The 24,108-nt window shown below is 43.1% G+C and overlaps 1 protein-coding gene across 1 annotated transcript in view; it reads right to left on the reverse strand.

Moving 5' to 3' along the window:
• Positions 1–365: 365 nt before the first annotated feature.
• Positions 366–24,108, reverse strand: part of SMPD3 (sphingomyelin phosphodiesterase 3) — a 104,617-nt gene continuing 80,874 nt past the window's right edge. The window contains exons 3-8 of the mRNA XM_030955700.1: positions 23,025–23,100; positions 16,899–17,054; positions 12,161–12,250; positions 11,144–11,207; positions 5,724–5,886; positions 366–4,911 (exon numbers count right to left, since the gene is read on the reverse strand). Coding sequence (XP_030811560.1) covers positions 4,810–4,911; positions 5,724–5,886; positions 11,144–11,207; positions 12,161–12,250; positions 16,899–17,054; positions 23,025–23,100 — 651 coding nt within the window. The 3' untranslated portion in view covers positions 366–4,809. The remainder of the gene's footprint in view (positions 4,912–5,723; positions 5,887–11,143; positions 11,208–12,160; positions 12,251–16,898; positions 17,055–23,024; positions 23,101–24,108) is intronic.

Here is a 24,108-nt window from a genome sequence, read left to right on the forward strand (position 1 = left end):
CTGCTCTCCCTGAGCTCAGGGGCCTGTTGTGGTGCCCAGCTGTGCTCCTGCAGCCTGCCCTGTTCTGCAGTCTGGGGCCAGGTCCAGGGCAGGGCCTTGTCCCCAGAGCAGGGACATGGTGTGAGATGCACAGGGAAGGCTGTGCAGGAGGGCTGCAAAACTGCTCAGGGGTCTGTGCAGGGGCTCTTGGGGCAGTGGGGGGGGAGTTAAAAGGACTCATTTCTCTCATCCCGTGTTCACTACAACAGGCGTAGCGCAGTGAGCTGCACTTGACCCACCCACCAGACTGTGATCTGGAGTCAGATCTGTGTTGGTGACATCAGACTCCACATCACAAAACCAGAGAAAGTGACAGCACAGAACCATTTGAGCCTTGAAATTTTATTATCTTGTTTGCATCAACCAGTTATTCCTTTCAGCACCAATAAAAGACAAAACCCCCTCCATATTGTTTAAAATACCTTGTTTTTATCAGGTCTGTGATTGTGGTTTTCTTGCAGGTAAAGAAACCAATGAAAATATTTCAATTTTTCCTTTTTTTTTTAATACATTTATAACAAAATGTCAGAAGGTGTGTGCTTACCATATAAAAACAGTAGGTTCCAGAAGGATACAATACCGAAAAATCATTGAAATAAAAAAAGGTTATTCTTATTACAGGACTTCTAAACTTCAGCAATAATACAAGTCTTTAAAAGCATCAAGATTATATTTAAAACAAAATGGCATGGAAAAGTGAGACCTTCAGTAACAATTTGACCCTTGTAATGGATAAAACTGGGAGCTTTTCAAAGTGCTTGAATTGTATTTCTGTCCTCATCCTGTAGTGCCAGGAGGAGGCAAAACTGTTTCATTTCTGAGCTGATGATATGTACTGACACTGCTGTGCTGCTGTGTGAGCCAGGGTAGCTCACACACCAAACTGGGAACAGTCAGATTGGCTTCACCTGACCACCAAACAAAGGCTATTAAAAAATCCTCATTGGAATTGTATGTTCCTTAAATCTTACTGTCTCACCCAACAAATAGGCCTGAGGGTCTAGCCAGACCAACAGAATGTTTCTGGGATAAAACTGTCATGATACTGGCACAAGGCAGGTGAGCTCCCTCTGCAGCCAGCAGGACACACCTTTGGGGCTGCAGGCTTCTCCTGGAGCCAGGCTCTGGTGGTTTTGTTTGGGGGCTTTAGGCAGCTGCTGCCAAGTGTCCAGGCTGGGATGGAGTAAAACTGGGCACCACTGAATGAGTCAAATGCCTTTCCCTCAGCATGAGGCTGGGGGTACCTCCCTGGGCTCAGTGGCTCCATCTCTAGGGTGCATTTTTGAAGTGATCTAAAGTTACCAACTTTGTCAGGACCTGACACCTTCAAAACTCCTGGAAATGCTTGGTTTTCTACTGTCCTCTTTGGGCCTTTTGTTCAATTGTTCTAGAAGTGCTGTTGTAAAATGCAAACTGAACATGAGAAACAGAAGATGTTATCTAGCTTTTATAAAAATATTTCATTTCATCTGCAGTATCCCTGGTGAGGGGCAGGTATTAACCAAGCATAGTCTTATCAGTCACTTCTTGAAGATGCCTGAAATCCCAGCACAAAGTGGGATAAGCATAGTAGAGTAAGCTTAACTTGATTTCTTATAATAGTCTACTTATAAATTGGGTCATGCTACCCATAAGCAAAGTAGGATTGACATCTGAAAAAGCTTTCCAGGGTTTGTTCTCCTGGGTGTGGTCTCTTTACCCCCAGCCCTGCCCCCCAATTTTTTTAATGCAAATATTTTATCCTATAGTGTCTGCCTAAGGCCTGTGATGGTTGATATTGTGCCAGTACAGGCATTGTCTGGGTGGATTCTCTGTGGGCTGTTGGATGGAACTGTGGTGGCTGGAGTGATGTAGGCAAAACTCATTTTTCTCCTGGAGGTCACTGTTGTGGAAGGGGAAGCCTGTTCATTCCAGGTCACTGCTACAGACACTCTCTGACCCCTGCAAGCACTGCCAAGGCAGCAGAAGGCACAGGATCCATGCAAAAACCAAGGAGCATCTGCACAGTGGTGCCACAATGCTGAACCCCCCAGCATCACTCCCTTGCAAAGCCACATCCCCAAGACAGTAAATTAGAACTACTTACACTGGTTAAATGTGTGTGTGTTGTGTAAGAGAGCATTTTACAACTAGCCAGTTCTTGAGCACTGAGGAACTAGCAACATCAAAATCTAAAACAGTTTACTTCAAATTTGAAAACACATTTCTCAGCATATCTCAAAAAGTTGATGAAAGTGGCTGATTTTTCAGTCAGCACAAAGCCACAGAACAAATTTTAAAGTAATTTAGACCATGGTAGTTTTACTGCAAATAATGTAACATTGTTTGGCAGTAGTTTTATGTTTGTATCCCACACAGTGTCAAATTCAGCTCCTGCGACTGATACTTGGTGAAATGGATATCAAATTTTAATTTACATTGTTAGGAAAACTATTAAAAATACCGTACCTTGTAGTTAGTCTTACTACTGAGAAATATCTGCTGGACAGCACACAAATTGCTACTGGTACTGTTTGGGTTTTTTAAAAAAGATTAATAAAATACAAGCAAGGTAGAAAACAGGATTAAAAAGCATTGGTTTGGGTACAAGTTTTTCTGAATTGACTGGAGCAATAAGAAACCCGAAAGACACATTGCACATATGTGCACCCTCTGTATAAAGACAGACATACAAAGTGGGAAACTGATGGTGCACTGGGGTAGTACACTAAAGTCTCTGATTCTGTAAACTTGAATTCCTAATTTTATAAAAAGGGGAGCTGAGTCTGGTTCCATTTTTGAGTCCCCATGGGTTGCACTTCAGACTACCCCATGGTTTGGCACAGTACACTTTTAAGAGGCAGTCTCTGCTGAAGGAACCCCAGGACTGGAAAATGAGGCATAAAATGAGTCAAGACCAGGTGCAGAGGGAGAGTGTGAGCAGTGGCCTTGCTGCCTCCTTGGAATTAGCCAATACTGTTAGTCCTGTACTCTCATGACTACTACGAGTTTCTCTATTTGCAAAATCAGATCTAAGTACAAGTTCTGTTGGTTACTGTAGCTAACTAAGCAAGTACCAGAAGCTGTGCAGACTGAGATTTCTAATTTAGATCTATTCTGATTTAGCTCAAGCTGATTCACAGCAAGTGTAAACTAAACCAAAACAAGAGCGTCCTCAGGAGTTTGTGGGCAGCATAACTAAAACAGGTTACTTAATGGAGTACATCTAATATTGGGTTAACTCTTCTTAACACAGGGGATTTGTAATGCAAGGGGAAATAAAACTAAACTAGAACAGGAAATAGGCAGAAGAAACTAAGTGAGGGTTAAAACAGAAGGGGTTTCATTGTTCTCCCAACAACACAAACCCTCTGAAATTAAATCCCTAAAAAATGCCAAGTCTCATTATGGACCTGATTCTCTGGTTTTCATTATTTTTGTTAAGGTTACAGAGGCTGGGTAGGTCAGGTCATGGGGACAAGATGGCAGAGGGGAGCCCCACACTTGAAGAGCTTTAATGGAAAGAATTATGATTCAGATGGCAAGACCCCCATTCAAGTCTGTGGGTGCTTAACGAATGGAGAATCGTGTCTCACAGACATCAAAACAGCCTCTGTTCCTGGGAAGCAGTTACCTAAGGCCAAGAGTCACAGTTCTATTCTCTACTCTCCTTCTGGCAACGTTCCACTTCCCCTTTAAGTGTACTGATTCCTTTAGAAAATGGTCAGGTTATTCTGCCTTATCAATCATACACTGTTCTACACCTTTTTCCCCCAAATGTCACTTATGTTTATTTTTACTCTATATCTAGCATGCATTTTACAATTCATTTCCCACTTACCCTTTCTAGCTAAGGCAGAATGTTGGCTCTGGTGTTACCAATGGTACTACAGGAATCTATTCACTCTACTGTAACATACATATCCCATACCATAATTCAGAACTGTCCCACACGTGGGAAAGAAAGACATTACAGGGAAACTATTTCTTCTTAAGGGAATAGGTTGCATTTAGAAAGCTGAAGGCCTGATTCTGGAGTCATCATTCAGACAAAAGAGTTCATGATTTCAGTGGGAACACAGCTGGAATAAGGGTGGGACTGTGTTCTTGAAGTCTCGATTCCAAATCTTTTAATTATCCTTCAATGAGACAGGAAGATACCAGTCTGCAAATTGAAGAGAGTTGTTTGGTTTAAGGTCTACCTGTACTGACAGAAGGGTTTCCAGTCCCAGGAGGCTTTGGCTGGGCCTGCTTTGTGCCCTCCCTTGCCTGCTGCCAGGTTCCTCTGCCCGGTTCCTCCCGTGCATGCAGTGCGGGCGCATGCGGCTGCTGCGAGCACGAACTACAACTGTCACAGGCTAAAGAAAGAGAAAAAGCTGCAGCTTTGTAGTTAGACAAAGAAATGATGCAAAAAACCATTGAGCAGCACTAACTCACAGACTAAGTACAAACTAAATTGTGCTATATATTAGTATAAAAACATGTTTTAGTAAGAATGGCACTGGTTCAGAAGGAAATAGGACTTCCATCTCGGTTCCGTTCGGTCCACAGTGAAAGCTTTGTAGTACAGGCCTGCCCTGTTGCCTGAGCCACTTGTGACAGTGGCTTTTGGCCACAGCCCCTTCCATTTCTTCCCTTTTTAGATCCACATTGTTGGTACTTTCTGGGAGTAGCCCAGGTCAGGTCTGGTCATCTTTCCTAACGTGGCACCAGAATAGTTCATTCTCATCCTCTGATATTTTTGAAATATCATTCATGTTTCCCTCTTTAATCTCTCTGAGCTGGTCAGTTTTAAGGGTCATCCTCTCCTGTAGACACCATGAGACGCATTGCTACTGGAAGGTGGTCAGTCAGGCCTGCCAGCTGGGTGATAAAGCTGAACTCTTCCACTTCCTGCAGAAGGACAACAAAAATAGGATAAGGAGCTGAAAAACCAGTCTGTCATTCCACACATCAGAGCTCAGCCTCTTTGAACTGCCTTAGTGTATTATAGAGGTGTGGGAGCAGCCTGGTTTGGCTGGGCTGATGAGGAGCTGCCACTCAGGGCCTGGCAGTGCTGCAGAGGGTGAGCGAGCCACTCATGCAGCTGAGCTGCTCTGGATGAAATCTGTTGGGCCTTTTCTTTCCATTTACAGTAACATCTCTGTTGTTCCAGACAGACTCATCTGCAGTAGGTGATCCACGTGCAGGGTATGGTAAATAGGTGTGGATGAGCTCCTTGTTTTCATCATGGAACTCTGTACAAGGCAAGGCCCTACACTAGGAAGCAGACTGCACCCGACAAGTTCTCCCTCTGGGTACTCCCTCATGTTAGCTTCTCCCTACATACTGCAGAGTTGTAACTTAGGTAGGTTTTTATATAGACATAAAAGAACATCCAAACACTTGAAAACATTTAAAAAATATTCAGACTGCAGGAACAGGAAAAGCATCAAGCAAAACAGCTGGGCAAATTGAGTGAAATGAAGGTTGGTTGGTTGTTTTGGAAGAGCAGTACATCTACCAGTGCTGCTGCTGGAATCCTCAAACTCAACTTTGTTATGTAGTAGCTTTACAAACATGGTACCTGCATGCAGAAGTGGAAAATAGCAAAGCAGCCAGTCCTCCCAGGAGTATGGGTGTTAATCCAAGCAGAACAGGCTGCCGTGCCATTCAGAGAAGCATGCTGTGCAAGTTACAGCCTTTTTGGCAACTCTGAAACTCACCACTTTCCACTCCAGGTAGAGACCTTCTTCTGTGTAGAGCATATAGTCAATCCTCCTCCCGTTTCCTTTCAGTGATGCCTTCCTCCCCTTCTGACTGGAACCATGGTTCTTGCTGGTGGGATAGACTAAGTATCCTTTCCTTCCTTCTTCACTTTCCAGCACCCTGTTTCATTAAAAAAACAAACAAAGCAAGTTTTAGTGTTTAAATGTTTGCTCATCCTGGCCATTTACCCCTTACCCAGGGCTCTCTCCAAATCCCTGGTAAGGATAATCCCAGTCCCAAAGGACTGTTAAACCCGTAAAGCACATCTTTTTCCAAATGTGATTTCCAGTGTGAGGCTGCTCTAACTGCTGACAGTGCTCCTAAAGCCTCATGGCAGGCTTGGTATCACTGGTGCTGCCCTAGAGCTCCCTTGAAGCCAAGAGAGCAAACACTGAGAGGGGAGCCTGCTGTCAGTGCTATAAGGCTGCTCACAGCCCCTCTGTTGATTTCCAGTGCTGCTGACACTGGCAGAGGAGGAAGTTGTTTCCTGGATTGCTTTTACAAACCTGAGCACTTTGATACAAACCTCTCCATTCTGATCAGACCAACTCCTGCCTTACAGACGGGATGGGTGAGGACTGGTTTGCAGGAACCCACATCTGGGCACATGGTGGGTGGTTTTGAGCAGGTTTCAGCATCAGATTACTGTGTCTTGCACCCCCAGCCCTTCCTTCACTAGAAATAACAAGCCTAATTTGGTTGATTCCTGTGTGTGACACTGCAGACTCCTCCACATGGAGGAGTTACTCATCAGGTGTGCTAGCACTGCCCTCCCACCCTGCAAGGAGATTACCCAGCCCAAGGCCACATACAGAAGCACTCAAAACTGAGAATTGGTTTTCTAGGTACCAATCTTGTGTTCCAGGAAATAAGATGCTGCTCTTCCATTAAAATACTTATTTTGGGTGTTTAAACATTACCTGTAGGCTTTAAACAGAAGACTGTTAAGGCCCTGAGCAACTCCATCTAACTTTGAACTGAGCCCAGCTTCAAACGTGACCTTGGAGCATGTACCCCACAAGGGTCCCTGACACTCTGTTCTTACAGTAATCCTGTGCTGTTCTGTGCTGGTTTGCTGTTGTGTTGGATTTTGAGGGAAACTTGTTTTACCCTCCTGTGTTCTATTTCAAAGCTCTGCCAAAGGAGCACTGAGAGGAACAGCCCCAGCCATGTGAGCAAAGCTGGGCTGGGACCCTCCCGTGCTGGGGATTGTGCCCAGGTGACATCAAGTCCAACGCAGGTGAGTGGCACAGCCCACACAGACAGGGCCTGCTCTGGTTTTGCTGTACCTGCCTTAAAACACAAACTTTCAAAAGCACCTCCTCAAAAATCTCCTTCTTTACTCACCTGCCCAGACCTGAGCTCAGGGCTCTGTGCTTTCCCTTGCAAGGGTTGATTTTGCCATTAAGCTGCATCATCAACTGCTGCAGGAGAAATACTGAGCCATGAACCTGGGTCCTAGCAGGCACAAAGCCTTTAATTTCACCTTGGAGAAAAATAAGGTCTTTTTGATCACCTGGTTTTTAGGACTTGACTTGGATGGGTTCTATGGGGCTGGGTTCAGGAATTTTTCTAATACAGACACGTGGGAGTACAGAATGGAGGAAAAACAAGGGACAAGCACTGGTGGTATGTTTTAATATGTGAGATTCAGATAGTTGGTTTGTCAGATTTTGGGATATTGGAAGGACCTGAATGGTGGCAGAGAGGACCCAGCACTGGCTACAGCTGATTAGGTCTCAGTAGTGTAATAATCTCTAAGTTTGGGCAATTGGTACATTTAAAGGTGCACTTTTTGTGCTGCAGCAGATAACAGTGGCAAAACTGATCATGTAGTCATTTGATTACAACTTTTCTTAACTCCTCTTTGGACTTAGGGAGGTATTGAAGGTTCTTAGAGCTTACTGTAGTCAGTTTATGAAAGTAAACTTTCTTTTATGTGTTGCTTTGTTTTAATAATAACTCACATAAATTAGCTTATTGTCTGTACCCCACTCTGATTCTCCAAAGAGCTCTTGCAAATGATTCACTTCCTTAGATTGTTTTTCTAGGTTCAAGGAAGCAAGTTCTTTGATGGTACTGACCTCTTTCAAAAATTGTATTTATATTTGGCAAAGCTAATTAAGTAACAAACTAGAAGAAACTGCTGATTAGCTCTGCAGCACTACTGCAAAAAAATCTTATTTGCATTAGTTTAAGACATGAATTTGTTTCAGCTTCAGTTATGTCTTTTAAAAAGTCTGTGTGTGCTGGGTACTCAACTGCACAAGTGCTGGTTGGAGGAAATATTAATGTCAAATACATGAGGGAGGCAAATTGTGAATGTGCATGCATGTGCTGCTGCTGAGAACTTGCACCTCTCTGTGCACAGGGGTTTGCTGTTTGTCTCTCCAGGACAGCTGGCTCAGCCATGCTGGCAGTTAAACCCTGACAATTTGAGGGAACAAATCATGACTGAGCACAACTAAACCAATTTTATCAGAATAACTGTCTTGATTCATAGGATACAAAGAAAGGGAAAATGAACAAATTGTAACTTTGTTTTTCCCTGACATGGTTTCAGTCCCAGGGACCCCAGAGCTGGAGTGAGAATGCTCCATCCCTGTGGTGCTTGTGTGGTGCTGACCCAGCTGCAGCCAAGGAGAACCAAGAGCAGTGACTGCAAGGGAGCCACAAGGCAAAACTCCCCCAGCCCAGACCTCGAGGGACCAGCTCTCATTCTGGCCAGAGGCACCTGAGCTGAGGAAGACTTTTCTCACTGGTATTGAAGCCTTTAGCCCAGAACTGTGAGCCCCTGACCAGCCGAGGAAAAAAATTGCATTTAAATTTTTTCTTAGCTGTGCTGGAATGTGTTCTCCTAGGCTTGCCTCTGGTCAGGGTTCAGAGATAAAACTGGCTTTATTCCAAGGCTTAACTTAAAGATGACAATCATCTCTGTAAGATGGGATTATTTGTGTGCATTTCTTGAAGCCTTTCTGAGCAGAAGCTTGTGTGGCTTCCAGGACTGTGGCAGGGCTCAGGTTGTTACATCTAGCTAATTAATTGTTTGATAATTATAAATGACTTGCCTATTACTTGTACCAAGTCTGTGCTTAACACAAAAGACATAGTTAAGAACGAGTTGTTCTGCTGCTTTTATGGCCTATTTATTTAAGTAATGTGAAATACTTGATTTTATTTATAAACTAAGAGTGCTGATGAAGAAATAATTCTCTGGATAGCTGACATTTCTCAAATTTTTCCATAATAAACCTTGATAAAGCTTTACAGGCATTTAAATTGGCATGGATCAATTCTAGGCAGTACTCTGCTTTGCTGTGTGTGTGAACAATATTTGTTAGCTAGGTAGTGCCCCACGGCCACTGTGCTATTTGACATTTAAATATCTTTAAAGCCCAGATTCCATTAATTGCTTTCCATTTCCTGGGATTTCCTTGCAAATTCTCTGTTTGCCAGTCCATTGCAGAGACAGCAGGACAGGCTCCCTCAGCCTCTCATGGAAACCATGGCTCTGCAATACATGAGCACTCTACAAATGCACACATGCAGAGCCCTGTGTCCCTGCAGAGCTGCAGGAAGAGCCAGGGGGATTTACAGTCTCACAGAGGTCATTTCATCAGTGCAAAAGAACTATAACACATTGCATAAAATTGAAACCAACTTAGCAGGCAAGAAGCCTTATGTACTTTCTGCTCCCAGCACTCAAGGCTGTTTTTCAGTTGTCACAGCCAGAGGTGCTGTGCATGCCCAGAGGCAGCACAAGTAATATTCTTAATTTGTTATTGATTATTTGATGGCTCCCTATTTAATCAGTCATGTATTTGTCAGTGGAACAGAATTGCTGAACACCAGTAACTCTTCAGGGAATAAAACATAATACCCGGAAAGGAATTTTGTGACACATTGTCTGAAAAGGCCAATTTAAAACACAGGGTTTGTTTGGGCTTTGGTTTGGTTTGGTTTTCTTAGGGGATGAAGGGGGTTAGGTTTTGTTTTGGTGTTTTGGTTTTATTTAAATGCTCCAAACCTGCTCTTGGAGGCATAAGATATAATGTTATATCCATATATATTTACCTTATCAAACTTGATTGTAGAGCCAAATTACCTTATTTTTGCTTTCCAGAAATCCCTTTCACATGTACTAAAGTTATGTTTTTAATGTGTGAATAGAAATTTCTGGAAAATTTGTAATGTCTCAAATGTGCAAAGCAGGATTCACTGTAAAAAAATTTTATTTTGGATGTAAACTAAAGCTAAACCTGATGCCTAAAATTCAATTTCTTTGTTCAAAACTGAAAGAAAACTTCAGGGTGTGGCCTCACTTAATGCATTCAATGAAGTGTCCATCTATGCCCTGAAATGTATTGTGCTTGGTGAGTAATTAAATCAACCTCCTATAATGTACCATTTCCATTATGTGTGTCAACAGAAACATCTGGACTGATTTCTTAATTTAAATACCTTTACCTCTCTAGCATATTTTGGTAATGCATAGTTAGAACATCTTTCATAGTTAGTCATGATGCTGAGGTATTTATTTAGCACAGTAAACTTGCCTTCATGGTAGAGAAGGTGACAAAAGGATTGCCATATTAATTAAGTGCTGCTCTAAAAGATATAAAACTTATTCATTTCTCTCCACTGGCATATTATTTAACAAACAAGTATTCAAGAAATTTACCTTAAGACTTCTGTTAATTAAGATTTTTTTGTATTTCTCCTAACTCCCCTAGCTCGAACCACAGACACCTGTTTCTGAATATCAAACTCTTCTTAGAGGTGATGCTGCACAAGTATCACTGGAAGATCCTGAGCCATATTTTTAGTTCTGTCTGCTGTGCAGTGGAATTCCTGTCTGTATTTGTGAGCTGGTGCTTCAGGTGTATTGAACTCTGCAATGAAGGGGTAACTTGTTGGGCTTGGGTATGTTGTTGGGCTGGGGGTGGTGTTTTAAACTTTGTGGGGTTTTTATTTAAGGAAAACTACATTTCCTTTTTGCTGCCCTTTGCAGTGCTGTGACCTCAGAACTGGCTGCCTGCAGAGACTTTCAGACAAGCTGTCCATGCTCTCTTTTTGGGAGTGCTTGGAGTTTCTTGTGTTGTGGGCCTGCCCAGGTAGGACCAGCCCTGGAGACAAACAGATACTGCCTGCAGCTCTCTCATCTTTCCACCCACTGAAGCCAACCCTGTCTGACTTAGAGAACCAGCCCCTTTTATCCTCTTCCCCAAACACCCCTGGGTAAAAATTTGATTATTTGTTTTGTTTTCAGTCCATAAAATACCTCTCAGTCTGAACATCTGAAATGTTAAAGAGCAAGCAATGAACTTGCTTTTTACAGAACTGTCTAAAAGATGTGGAAAGGTTAGGAATTGCATACTTCTGTAGGTTATCTGGGGTGCACACTTCTTCATCATATAATCCTTCAGGATCCAGCAGGGTACCTGTGAACAGAAAGGAGATGTGAGTGTCCCAGCATAGCTCCTGGGATGTGCTTTGGGCAGCTTGCAGGGCACAGGTGTGTGGGACAGAGGGAACTGCTCTGAGAGCAGTGTTTGCTTCTCCCTCCAGGCCTCCCTACTGCCTGACACCTTGCAAATGTCTCCACACTTCCACTTTCTCAGCCCCCATGACTCTAATTTGTTTTTCTCCTACCACGGAGTAAAACCTCATTATTAAAAAGTTCTACTTAACTTTAGTACCTTCACAGTTATTAAAGCTCCTCTGGGGAAAGTATTAATTCCTGTTCTAAAACTTCAGCGAGTTCAACTGAGTCTCACCAGGTATTAATATCTCAGAGTTCCAGGAAATCTTTTGTAATACAAACCTCACAAATTCGTGGGGTTGGTTTGCTTTGTTACATCCTCACTATTTATTGAGCACCAAATGGAACACTCTGAGCAGAAGCTGCAGGCTTTCACTGCATGCACAAAGTACAGAAACAATAAATTGGCCACCTTCCCCTCCAAGTAATCTAGAGATTATTTTAAAAGTAGAATATTTGGGGAAGGCATTCAGCTAGCTTGATGCATTCAGTGCTTGATGCACTTCTAGAATGGGGAATGCAGTTCAAGGTCTCTGTTTGGTGCTTAATTATCATTCCATGAGATATTGTTAAAGTTTATAAAATTTATGGTATAGAAATACCATAATAAATATAAATATTATAAATTTATATTATATTATATTATATTATATTATATTATATTATATTATATTATATTATATTATATTAATTATAATATTATATTATATTATATTATATTATATTTTTATAAATATTTGTCCTCCACCAAACTCTTACTGCTGGTCAGCTGAAGCAGCAGCTGCTTGGGGCAGGCTGTGGGTGGCAGAAGGGAGGCGGGAGCTCCCACCCTGAGAGCTGGAGAACTCTTACCGATTGCCCAAGGCTTATCCTCCCCAGGACCAACTCGACACGGGTCTTTGTAGTGTGTAAACAGAGAGTGCTGCTGCTCCAGCTTGTCCTCTGCAGGGAAAGAACAAGCCCAGGAAAAGGCACATCAGCTTCTGGTTGTGAACCTGTGCATAGCTCTGTGTTCTGCCACAAGAGCAACACCAAGCCCTCGTTTTTCCTCAGTAGGAGAATCCTAAATACAAAGGTTTGATTTGAGTCACTTCAGCCACAGCTTTACTGCACAGCAGGGTCTTGCCTCTGTCAGAAATTCCAGCAAATGCTTGCTATTAACAGTACTTTCCTGTGCTTTCTTACAAAGTCTTTTCAGTGGAAGATATTTTTGGTAGTTTTAGCTCCAAGCTGAAGTGAGTTTTTCAGTGTATCTCCCCCCTGTGCCACTGCCGTTGTTTGCTTACACAGTACAAAACTCCTGTTGAGATAGAACACCCAGAGGAGAGCTGGGCTGGCTTCCCAATGGCAAAGGAAATTCCTGTTTGTGGGCATATTCACACATCTCAGTAAGTTTGAAGATAAAACCTTATGCTTTCTTTGCTCCAGAAGAATTCACTGACTGAATGTTTTCCAAGCTGTAGCAGATCAGAGAAAGGACAGGCAGTTGATAATTTGCTTGGGATGTTATCTGCAGCATTAGAGCCATTCTAAACATAATCAGCATGACTATCAAACTTTAAATTAAATTCTTCCTAGCTGCTACTGTGCTTCTTGCATTGAAAGCACATCAAGCTCTAAGGATCACTTGGTAAGAAATCCCACAAAACTGCACACACCAGCATTTCAGACCCTGACCAAACCAGCAGGTTCCAGGTCTGTGAGTGCTGGTTATCAACAAAATCACCATATCTGGGAAAGAAACTGGAACCTGAAAGTGCCAACAGCTACAATCACACTGTTAAATGGCCAAGAAACTGCAAACAGCTCCTGAAAACTTCCTCACAGCACTTGCAGCTTTTACAAGGCTAAAACATCTTAGCAACACTTGAAGGCTCTCTCTTGGGAGAATATTCACCTGAGTTTGGAGCTGCTGCTGTTGTGTATTTGTCCCTGCCCATGCCAAGAGCACATGTGAAAATGGGAAATGAAGTCCAAAACAAAACTCTGAACTGTGAGCTGTGTCTCCTAGACAGAGCCCAGCTCACACACCAAGGATCACATGAAATCTCCTCATGTAAAATGCTGCTCTTGCCAAGGAAGGAGCTGCTGATCTCTTGCTGAACAAAAAGCTGGAGTGAAGCAGTGCTGTGCTCACAGCTGTTGGCTCGTTTGCCATTTTGTTATTCAGTCTTTAGTTCAGCTGACTGACAGTTCATCTGGCTCATTACATCTTCCCAGCTAGCTCTCAGTCTTGACAACACCCTCAGAACTGCAAGGAGATTGAAAAACTAATTTTTCAGGGAATCCTGGACTTGTAGCAGATGATTGGAGGACTGACCCTCCCTAAGTTCTGCCACGTGGGCAACACAGAGAATTGTTCTTTCTGTCTGAGCAGTCAATTGGTTTGTTTGATGTTTATGGAAAAGTAGAAGATGAAATCTTTGCCATTTTTTATGTCTCCGGGTTTTCCCTTGTTGTATCATATGTCTACAGAATCTCCCTCAAAACCAAGATAGATTAAAAAATATTAATTTACAACAGTGGGACTGACCATGACAAGTCACAGCTGATGACACAAAACTTTGCCCATCTGATTGGAAGGCTTTTTTTCTTATTTTAAAAGGTTTAAAAACATCATAGACTTTTACACAAGTTAGTTGAAAGCAACATAAGGAACTTTCTGATAACAGCAAGGAACTTTCTGATAACATTCCCACTAATGTGAATTCCCTGTACAAATGTTGCCATAATGTTCTGTAAAGCTGGAGGAGAAAACTGAGTTGCAGAAAATTTGTCATAAGCATAAGGTCACTCATGGACCTAAAGATCTTTGAAAACTGTACTGTCAATACAACTAAGAATAGAAGCTTGGTATTCACTGAAACATTAATTAGCTGTTGTATCAGTCTGTGGAGTGGGGAAGGATACAGAAAATCACAAAGAGAATTACAGGAAGCTAATTATTGCTTAAAAAAATCTTAAGATACTCAATTACCCTATAATGCTCACAAATGTCCCTAAAACAATGAGTAATGTAAAAAGGGAGGAGAGAACTTTAAAACATTGCATTAATCTTGCTTAGTACATATGGAAAGAAAGAAATCTGAAAATAAAAAAAAATTGAATAGCGAGCTTAATTCCAGTTTCCAGGCTGGTGCATTTTAAAGGGGAGAGTGATGTAAATAAGCATCAGAGATAGCAAAGATAAAATTAATTTTTATAACCCATTTTTCAATCCTCTGTAGCAGTAGTTGCAATATTTACAGCTATTATTTGCAAAAGCAAATTGTTATTTTTGCTTTGTCATTAAAAAGACAGCTGAGAATTGCATTAATTATGCTCTGTGCTTCTTGTGAAAGATCTTGGGTAGAGTGCCAACACTTCTCAGGTGGAGAGTGCTGACCATATGTTCTACCTCACAGCTCTCTCCAGTGTCTCTCTCCTCGTGCTGCAGAGCCCATTCACTCTCCATTTGTGATTCACTGGGCAGGCTCCCGTTTCGTTTGCAGCAGCTTGTTTATTTCCTTGATGGACACCTTTGCCTCCAGGCCACTCCATGCAGCCAACAGTGAAAATGAAGTGAAATGCTCAGACCACAGCAGATGTGTGTCTGTCTGTCTGTCTGTGTCCCAGCCCCTGCCTGCCCTGCCCAGCACTGCTGCAGCTCCTCAGCCTCTCCCTGTGGCGCACATGGGGAGCTGCTATTGACCATTTCCTTCCTGGATTCCCTCAAAGCCTCACCACCTCTGCTGCACTGTTCTTCCCCCTGAGATGTGTTTGTCTGACTGCAGCATTGTGCAGCCACTGCCACCCACTGCTCCTCTCAGCACTGAGGCCAGCACTGGGACCATTCTGAGTTCACTTTGGAGCTGAAGTTGTGATGGATTCCCTTTTTGTACATATGAGCTAGAAACAAGTGAGAGAAGGGCTGGGGTTTGGGCTGGTGGTCTTTTCTACCAAACTTTGCTAAAATCCCCCAGTTCATGTGTCTGATACAAGTAATGAGATTAGATATTACACTCTGGGGGTTTTTAGCTCAGACAATGCTTTTTGTTAAAATTGCTTCTAGTACAGGTGTTGCTCTCTATCTCATTTACCTGTGACGTGTAAAAACCACAGAATCCCTTTGGGTGCTGTTGCCCAATTCACCTGTTCATCCACAAACCCTGCTCTGTGCTGCAGAATCCCTTTGGGTGCTGCAGCCTGAGGTGCCTGGGCAGTGCCCTGTGCTGAGCCTGTCCCTGTGCTGAGCCTGTCCCTGTGCCTGGGCAGTGCCCTGTGCTGAGCCTGTCCCTGTGCTGAGCCTGTCCCTGTGCCTGGGCATTGTCCCTGTGCCTGGGCATTGTCCCTGTGCTGAGCCTGTCCCTGTGCTGAGCCTGTCCCTGTGCCTGGGCACTGTCCCTGTGCCTGGGCAGTGCCCTGTGCTGAGCGTGTCCCTGTGCTGAGCCTGTCCCTGTGCTGAGCCTGTCCCTGTGCCTGGGCACTGTCCCTGTGCCTGGGCAGTGCCCTGTGCTGAGCCTGTCCCTGTGCCTGGGCATTGTCCCTGTGCTGAGCCTGTCCCTGTGCTGAGCCTGTCCCTGTGCCTGGGCACTGTCCCTGTGCTGAGCCTGTCCCTGTGCTGAGCCTGTCCCTGTGCCTGGGCAGTGCCCTGTGCTGAGCCTGTCCCTGTGCTGAGCCTGTCCCTGTGCCTGGGCATTGTCCCTGTGCCTGGGCATTGTCCCTGTGCCTGGGCATTGTCCCTGTGCTGAGCCTGTCCCTGTGCTGAGCCTGTCCCTGTGCCTGGGCAGTGCCCTGTGCTGAGCCTGTCCCTGTGCCCGCCCTGCTCTCTGTGTGGCATTTCAGCCCCAGCCTCTGATGCATGGGCCAGCTCCAGCCCAGCAGGGAGCTCTGCTGGGTGCCTGAGCTGGACAGAGCAGCACACAACACTCTGCACTCCACATTGGCAATTTAACTGTTACACGGCATAATATTCATGTTTGGAAAAAGCTTCCATCTCTGTGGGCTCACCACCCATTAATTATGGTTTTGTGCATTTCTTTTTCTAGTATCTTCAGCATCCAATTAAAAGAAAATAACAAATTTCTTAAAATAAAGAAAACTCAAAAGTACATAGCATCAGTTCATTTTTTTCCAAGACTGATTCAGCAAAGTTGAATTCTCTCTGCAGCATTAGTCTATGTCTGCATATATGTACTACCCAATTATTTTTAACTGCATGTATTTACTACTTTTTCTCCACAAAAATCCCATACATGTCTCTCCCAGTAACTAAAATTGTTGAACAGTAAATGTCTTCCTGGTTCAAGTGAGCTAAACCAGTGGATCTGTCCTCATTATTGCTACCACAAGTCACAAATTATTGCTCTTTGTGCCTTAAAACCCATCATGCTTAATAATTCCACAGACCTCATGGCGTGAGCCAAGGGAGTAGCTCACACTCAAAGCTCATACCTATTTTAGAAGTGTCTGCAGCAATTAAGTTTTTCCTAGCAAAAGCCAATCATAATTCAGTATATAGTAATATACTGCTATAACCCACAGGGATCAAGAACATTCCTATTCCTTTTCAGGACTGGTAGACCCCAGGAAAAGGCAAACCTTGTCTTACCAGAGGAGCAGTTATCAAAGTTGAGATCTCCACAGAGAACATCAAAAGCCACCAGCTCCTCTGGATTGGCTGTACTGGAGGAGGAGGTAGATTTTCTGAATTCAGACAGCCAATCTTGAAGCATATCCAGTTGCTCACATCGAACAGTTGTGTCTCCTGTAGCAAACAAACAACAAAACAAGGAGTAAGACCTCCTGTTAGAATGTTACTCAGCCACATATGAGTTGCTGAGCCATTGGCAGACATCCTGAGAAAAAGGCTGCAAGATAAGAAATGGTGTGGCCAGAAGGGCACTCACAGTGCCGAGCCTGTTAGGAGCTCCATCAGGACTCACACTTTTTGGTGATTTGAAGTGTCTCCTTCTGGAACCAGGCACATCTGAAGAAATGAGAGGACAAGTTCCCTGTACTGCAGACAGCCACCCAAAACAATGATGTTTCTTGTCATAGGAGAATCTGATGCACTATGTTTATAATCAGGAATTCAGAGTAAAATCCTACTTCAGACAGAACTAGACAGTATATTCTGGGGTAAATCACTCGATCTTACTTTGCTTTCTAATTTTTAAAAAGGAAAAGTTTAGCTTTCAAGTGTAAATAGTAAATACACATCAGTGATACATTCAGCTTATACTGTAGTAGTCCATCTGAGGAAGGGCTCTCTTTGTGGTCAAGAGGAGGATGCCTAAACTGGAAGTATTTTTTCATATTTTTAAACGTACATGTTGGAAACAGGTTTAGGTAGGCAGAAATCCAGAAATAGAGAGCAGGATTCTTTTTACCAGTTCTGGGGAGTTACACCAGGATGTGCCCTGTTCTGCATGGAAGGGTTGAGATTGATTGGTTGCCACATGGAACCGTCTGACACACAAAAGAGCTCTTTAATTACAGCAACCAACCACACTTAACTTCAGGCACATCAGGTGACATGAAGTCTAACAAAAAATTATTACTGTATCTCTCTTACAATGATTACAGCAAATCATTTTGATGTGGTCAAAGGAGCAGAAATACATTCTAGAAACAATTATTTACCATATTGTGTTTCCTTTTGTTTTGTTTTCACTGTCCCTAGAGTTAACAGCTATAATTTTGCTTGTTTCAGAATTTTAAAGATATATGAAGCCAGAACAACATTTCTTTTCTTCAAAAGAAAAGATTTGTTTTCAAATCAGAAGGAAGAGCAGCAAGCCCAAAATTACTTAGTCTGAGTAGAATTTTACTATGACATAATTTACTACTTTGTAAAACCTGTTTAGTTATGTATGTTCAGAGCTTCTTTCAGAGGCCACTGTGGAGATGGTGAATATTTAGTTCTGCATCCTCACAGTTTATTAATCACTCATCTCAACTGCAGCTGTCACCAAGACTCTTTGGAGACTCTTGAAAAGTGAGCTCTGCAACATTAGCACTGTCACTGCATTAGCACACACAGGCTCCAGCCACTAGGGCTTCACCTTCCTACCACTGCTGCCCTGTGAAAGGTTGGAATTTCAACATCATCTCAGGGCAGGGGTGAGCAGGAAGGTGTTAAATCAACAGTTAAATACAAACAGAATCAGAAGTGTTCAACCAAGTATTAATTGATACGACGCTGAATAATTTAAAGGTATATTGAAAAGACCATGACTAGGGAAAGAGGGTTTAAAGTAGGTTCTGACACTGACTCACCTCTTCAGGCTGGTAATTCCAACAGCAAAAAACCTGATTTTTTTTCTTCTGTTTATGTTACTCCTAACAAACCTTTACCAGCTGGGCTGTAATAAAAAAGCAGATGTTTCCCAGATCTATTCCCTAACCTACAGTTTCTAATTACTTCTAATTACTTAGGGTACAAGGTTCCCCTTGTACCCTACTCACACAGCTTGGGAAAGCCCCCGCAATGACAGCACAAGGAAGCCCCACAGTGAAGATGGTGCTAAACAAAAGCACAGGAAATAGGTCACATGGAACAAATGGAGCCTGGAGCAGGTGACACTCACTACAAAAGGTGTGCGTGACTAACAGATCCTTCCTGCTGAGCTAAAGATAGGGCAGAAATCACAGGTCCATGGAATGTGAGAGCTGTGAATGCGTAAGAGACCTCTGCACCTCATCCAGCCCAACCCTTCTGCCCAAGCAGGGATCACCTACAGCAGGCTGGTCAGGACCATGTCCAGTCAGGTCTTGAAAATCTCTGTAGTTGGAGACTCCGTAACCTCTGGGTAGCCTGTTCTGGAACTTTGTCATCCTTGCATTCAAAACCATTTTCCTGTGTGTAAATGGCATTTCAGTTTGTGCCCAGTGCCTCTTGTCCCATTACTGGACCCCAGTGAGGAGAGGCTGCCTCCACATTCCTTGCACCCTCCCATCAGGTATTCACACTTGGACAAGAGCTTTCTCCTCCTGAAGCTGTCCCAGCTTTCTCTTTCCTGGTGAAGCTCATTCAAATTCATGGGCTGTCCTCCTTTTGCAGATTCTGAATCCTCCTCTCCTGTCTCCTCTCCTTAGGCTGTACTTTTTCTGACCTGCCATTGTTTCCTCATAAGGAACTTTTAGGCATGGTGCTTGTTGACAAGAATGCAGTAAAATCTCATTCCCCACAAAGTCTCAATTACATAAATGGCTTCATTTTCTAAGAAGTGCTTTTACATTCCTGAATGGCCAAGGATGTTTCACTCATTTTCTGTGAATTATCCATCTGGCATGGCTTCACCAAATAAATGAGAAATAAAATAACAGGCCCATTACCACATGGGCATAAAACTCAGGCAGCAACCTGTCCCAGATCAGCACAAAAAATACAGCAAACCCACTTAACTGGAACACAAAAAGGTAAAATTCTCCAACAGAAAAATCTTGAGAATAACAAGAGACACACAGGCAAAATGATGTTGTGTCTGATAAGATGCACTGCTGTTACTAGGAAAGCATTAACTGCATTGTGACATAGACCTCTCTCTGAGGATGCTGAGCCTTGGTAACAGCCCTGCACAGCTTTTAACCTCAGGGCTTGACAGGTAAACCTTGGAGCTCTGGGAACATGACTTCCATCTGTCTTTAGCCGAGCGTGCACTTGTGACAGCCCAGCATCCCTGGCTATCCCCACTAGAGGTCATAGCAGGAATTGCTCTTCAGGGCACTGCTGGGAGCAGGGGCACACGGTCAGCTCCATTTCCAGGACACAAGATGGGATTTCTCTAATGAATCCCTCTAATGAATGACTTGAATGTAATTGTTTTCTAAGATTAATATTATCCAGCTCGCTGCAGCTCTCAGCAGGTACGGCACATATCCACATGCAAAAGTTACTACTCAGACCCCAGTCTCAGCAGCTCCCAATGATCAGTAACTTTGGAGATGAAGATGAGTGAACTCATCAGACACCCAAGTAGAAGGGAAGCCAAAGTCGCATCCCGCACACTCAGGGAAACAGTTCAGGAAATACTGACAGAAGAGAACTAGGTAGTAACTCCCAGCAAAGGTTCAACTTCTTAAACATCCAGATAGAATCAGTGATCTGACTGCCACCAGGAATTAGCCAAAGAATACAGATTTGTGCTAATTGCTCTGCACTCTTTTCTTCAGTAACTGGCCTGGAAAAATGCACATAATTGTGTCCTGATGGGTTCCTGCAGTCAGCATTTCTGAATTCTCTGAAAGCTCCTTTCAGCTTCAAATTCTGTAGAAGGATGAAAGGGTAATATGGGAAACTTCAGCCAGCATAAATAAATACTTCACCTCTGTTCATTGTAGAATAATCATACTTGCCCTTTCCATTCACTTCGAAAACACTTGAGTGAAACCCTGGCTTCAGTTAGGCAAGAATTATGCACTGATTGTTCCATCCTGTTCTGAAAGACATTGCAAGGAGCACTGTGGTTGTAGGACAAAGCACATACAGGCCTAGTCACAGGAAATTAAAAATTCTAGTGGAGGCAGTGCAGTATGGGATATATTGGCAGGGAACCCAGGGAAGAAGAGCAAAAAAAACTTGCTGAGTGTAGGATGTGAAGCCTAATCACAAGGAAAAATTGTTTCCAAGTCAAACCAAAGGCTTCAGTTCAGCTGTGTGACAGGCTGTGTCACAGACCCCTGCACTTGTAACACCTAATGCAGGGTAGACTGAGGAAATAAACCAAAATAAGAACAAACCACCTAAAACCCAAAGGAACAAAGTCCCCTTTTATTCTGTTGGGCTTCTTCTCAGCTGGGTCAGGTCCCCAGCCAAGGGCAGCACAGCCTGCAGCAGCTGGGTTGGCACAGCTGAGAGGAGGGCAAGGCCAGGCTGCCCTGCTGGGGACACAGCTCTGCTCCTTCAGGAACGTCTATGGAATCACTGCCTGAGGATGCTCAGCACTGGAGCTACTCCTGACTGCACCAGCACAGCTTCAAACACTCAGAGAGCTTTCTCAGCTCTGCTGCAGCTCTGTGCAGGCTTGGGAGCTAAAACTGGGGCTGGAGAAGTGTGGGTTCTGTCAGCTGGGCTGCCAATGGCTGCATTCACACCAAAGGCAGAACAGGTTAGGAGGTAGCATCCAGCAGGCCACATCCCTTCAGCTGGGGCTGGAGTAGATGGGGCTAACTCTGGACTGATGGCTTGGTGGGGTGTCTGAGCCGTGACTCAACGGCACTCGGGATGTGGGTGGATTCAAGGCAGCAAAACCTGGCCAGAACATTAATCACTGACTAATCAACAGACATAAAAGAACCATGTAAAATTAACAGCCCTGCAAAATAATTACATCAAATCTCATTAAAGGATCCCTTCATTTGTCACTGAAATGCAGCTATTTCCACAATGGAAATAAAGAGCTTCATAGCAGCAACGAGTACCAGGCAGAGACTTGAGAGGAAAAGCTACATCTAATTCTAATGTTTCTTGAAAAAGTTGAGGGTCAGGTCTGAACAAATAGTAATTGCTCAGAACAGAGTTGCGCCAGCACATACCTTGAAAAAAGCATTAGCAGCTGCTCCCTGATCATAAGCAGTTGGATCATTTCACTTTATACTTGTGTAAGTATCAGAACTGTCAAGTGTAAGTTTACATATCCTAGAAGGGAAACCAGGTTGCACTCAACCATGTGTGACAAGATGATTTAAATGGCTGACCTTTTAAACACTGCTTGTTTTTATAGATACACATCTTTACATCGTTAAACTGGGGTTTTGGATAATTTGTTTTATGCATGAATGCTATGAATCAAATGATGCAAATCAGAAAGCACAGCTCTGCCGAACTTAAGAACTTTAGTTTTCCGTTTCATTATATAAACAAATACAATATATCTAGGGACAGACTTAAATCATTGTCTGCTCTAGTTGAACATAGCTTGAACCAGATAAGCTTAAAAATACAAAGCAGGAAAATAAGAGGTTGTGTTTTACCCTTGAACAAACTTTAGGTTGACTATGAAAATAGAACATTACTTCTCCTTTCTTCTTTTCCCTTACCCCTCTTCCTCTTAAATATATGAGGAATTTCACAGTGTGGTTATCAAAGACTAACTGAGACTACAGGACTAGGAAAGGAACAGGACTGAAAACTAGAAACAAAACCCAAAAAACAAAACTAAACTGGAACAGCAATAAATCTCAGCAATCTCACAGTACATTACCGCAAGTTAAAAATAGAAAAGCAGAGAGGGATGTTACATTGTTAAAAAGGAGCTGAAAAATTCATTAATCTTTTTTAGACCCATGCGGTGTCTCTAATGGACTTGAGGGACTGTCAGTTTTGCTGGCAGGTCCGTGTGTGGCTGAGGCAGGCTGGAGCAGCAGAGCAGCCCCAGATGCTCACGCATGGATTTGCAGCCACGTGCAGCCCTGGCTCGCCCTGATTATCCCCCAGTTATGTACTAAGAAATTTTTGTTTATATGCTGATACTCACAGTATGGGTTGTTAAATGCTGTTGAGTAACAAAGATAGTAATGTATTTCTAAAATACCAGTATTTGGTAAAGAGGGAGCAAGGAGAAGTTCCCAAGGGATAGTTTTTGTTTGTGCCCCATAATAATTACTCTGAGACTGAAGATGTGAAGGGGTGGGGATACTTGTCTACCCTTCTTTGCACTATTGCTCTTGTGCACAAAATTACCACCCCAGGCCTGGAAATGGTGACAAACAAAGATGAATCTTAGGCCAATACCTGCAATAGCTTGCAAGTGAGTGCAGGAAATGTATCCCACAATTCTTTGGTCCTGAGGTGTACTTCCCACTTGCACCTGGAAGGGAAGAAATAAAAAGGTGATTAATGGAAGAGCTCATACAACTCTACTTCCAAGCCCATATGTGCAGCCTTTTTTACCATTATTTCCAGCCAGCTCCATTTTGAAACCAGAAAAAACTACCAGAGACATACACTGAGGCTTCCTGATCCTACTGGGGCTTGTGGCCAGCACACTGACCCTTTGCCCATCACCATGCTCAGGTTTTGATTTTGACCTGCACACATAAAAAAAAAATGTTCCTTTCTCGTGTTTTTGCAGTCCCACAGGTTCTCTGGCCCAGCTCTCATTCCCATGTACAATTCAGGCCCACCACTCAAGTGCCTCATAAACCAGGATTACCAGCAGCCTGGTTCTTGCTGCCTGGGTATGACTAGAATGAAAAAGGGAAAATGCCAGGAAAAAAGGATGAAAAATAGATATTGGATTTGATCATGTTTTCTCCATTCCACAGTAAATTTTGGATTTTGATGGATTCTTTATTCTTCTGCAAAGGTGTTGGGGCCCTTGGTGTGCCTCAGCAGTGTTTGCATCCTTCAGCTCACGGCAGCAGCCCCCATGCCTGTCAAGCAGACAAAAACACTGCCTAGAATCCTGTTCTTACTCACAGAAGAGGAAGGGCTTTCAAGGAAGCTGGAATGCAATATAATTCCTCATCTATATCTTAAGCTACAATCCTTTAAAAATGTGCTTGCAGGCAGACACACAAGCAAATTAAAATAAATTTCTGGTTTAGAATAAATTTCTCTTTTTTTTTTAATCAAGTTCTGGTTTAGGTTTTCAACTCTATTGATAATTTTGGCAGTTCAGGACTTAGCTTCAAATCAAAATTCCAAATGAAAAATTGATAAGTTTTGTATTATGGCAAGAAACTAGAGTCTATGATTTTCTTGTTGACAGTTTATGTGGCAACACTGCATGAATTAAAGAAAAAATGCCCACAGAGGAAAGTTGTACCCAGGGCTCAGAAAACACCAGCACAGATGACTCTACTTCACAAGGCTA

Source organism: Camarhynchus parvulus, chromosome 11 (assembly GCF_901933205.1).
Source record: "Camarhynchus parvulus chromosome 11, STF_HiC, whole genome shotgun sequence".
Classification (NCBI taxonomy): Eukaryota; Metazoa; Chordata; class Aves; order Passeriformes; family Thraupidae; genus Camarhynchus; species Camarhynchus parvulus.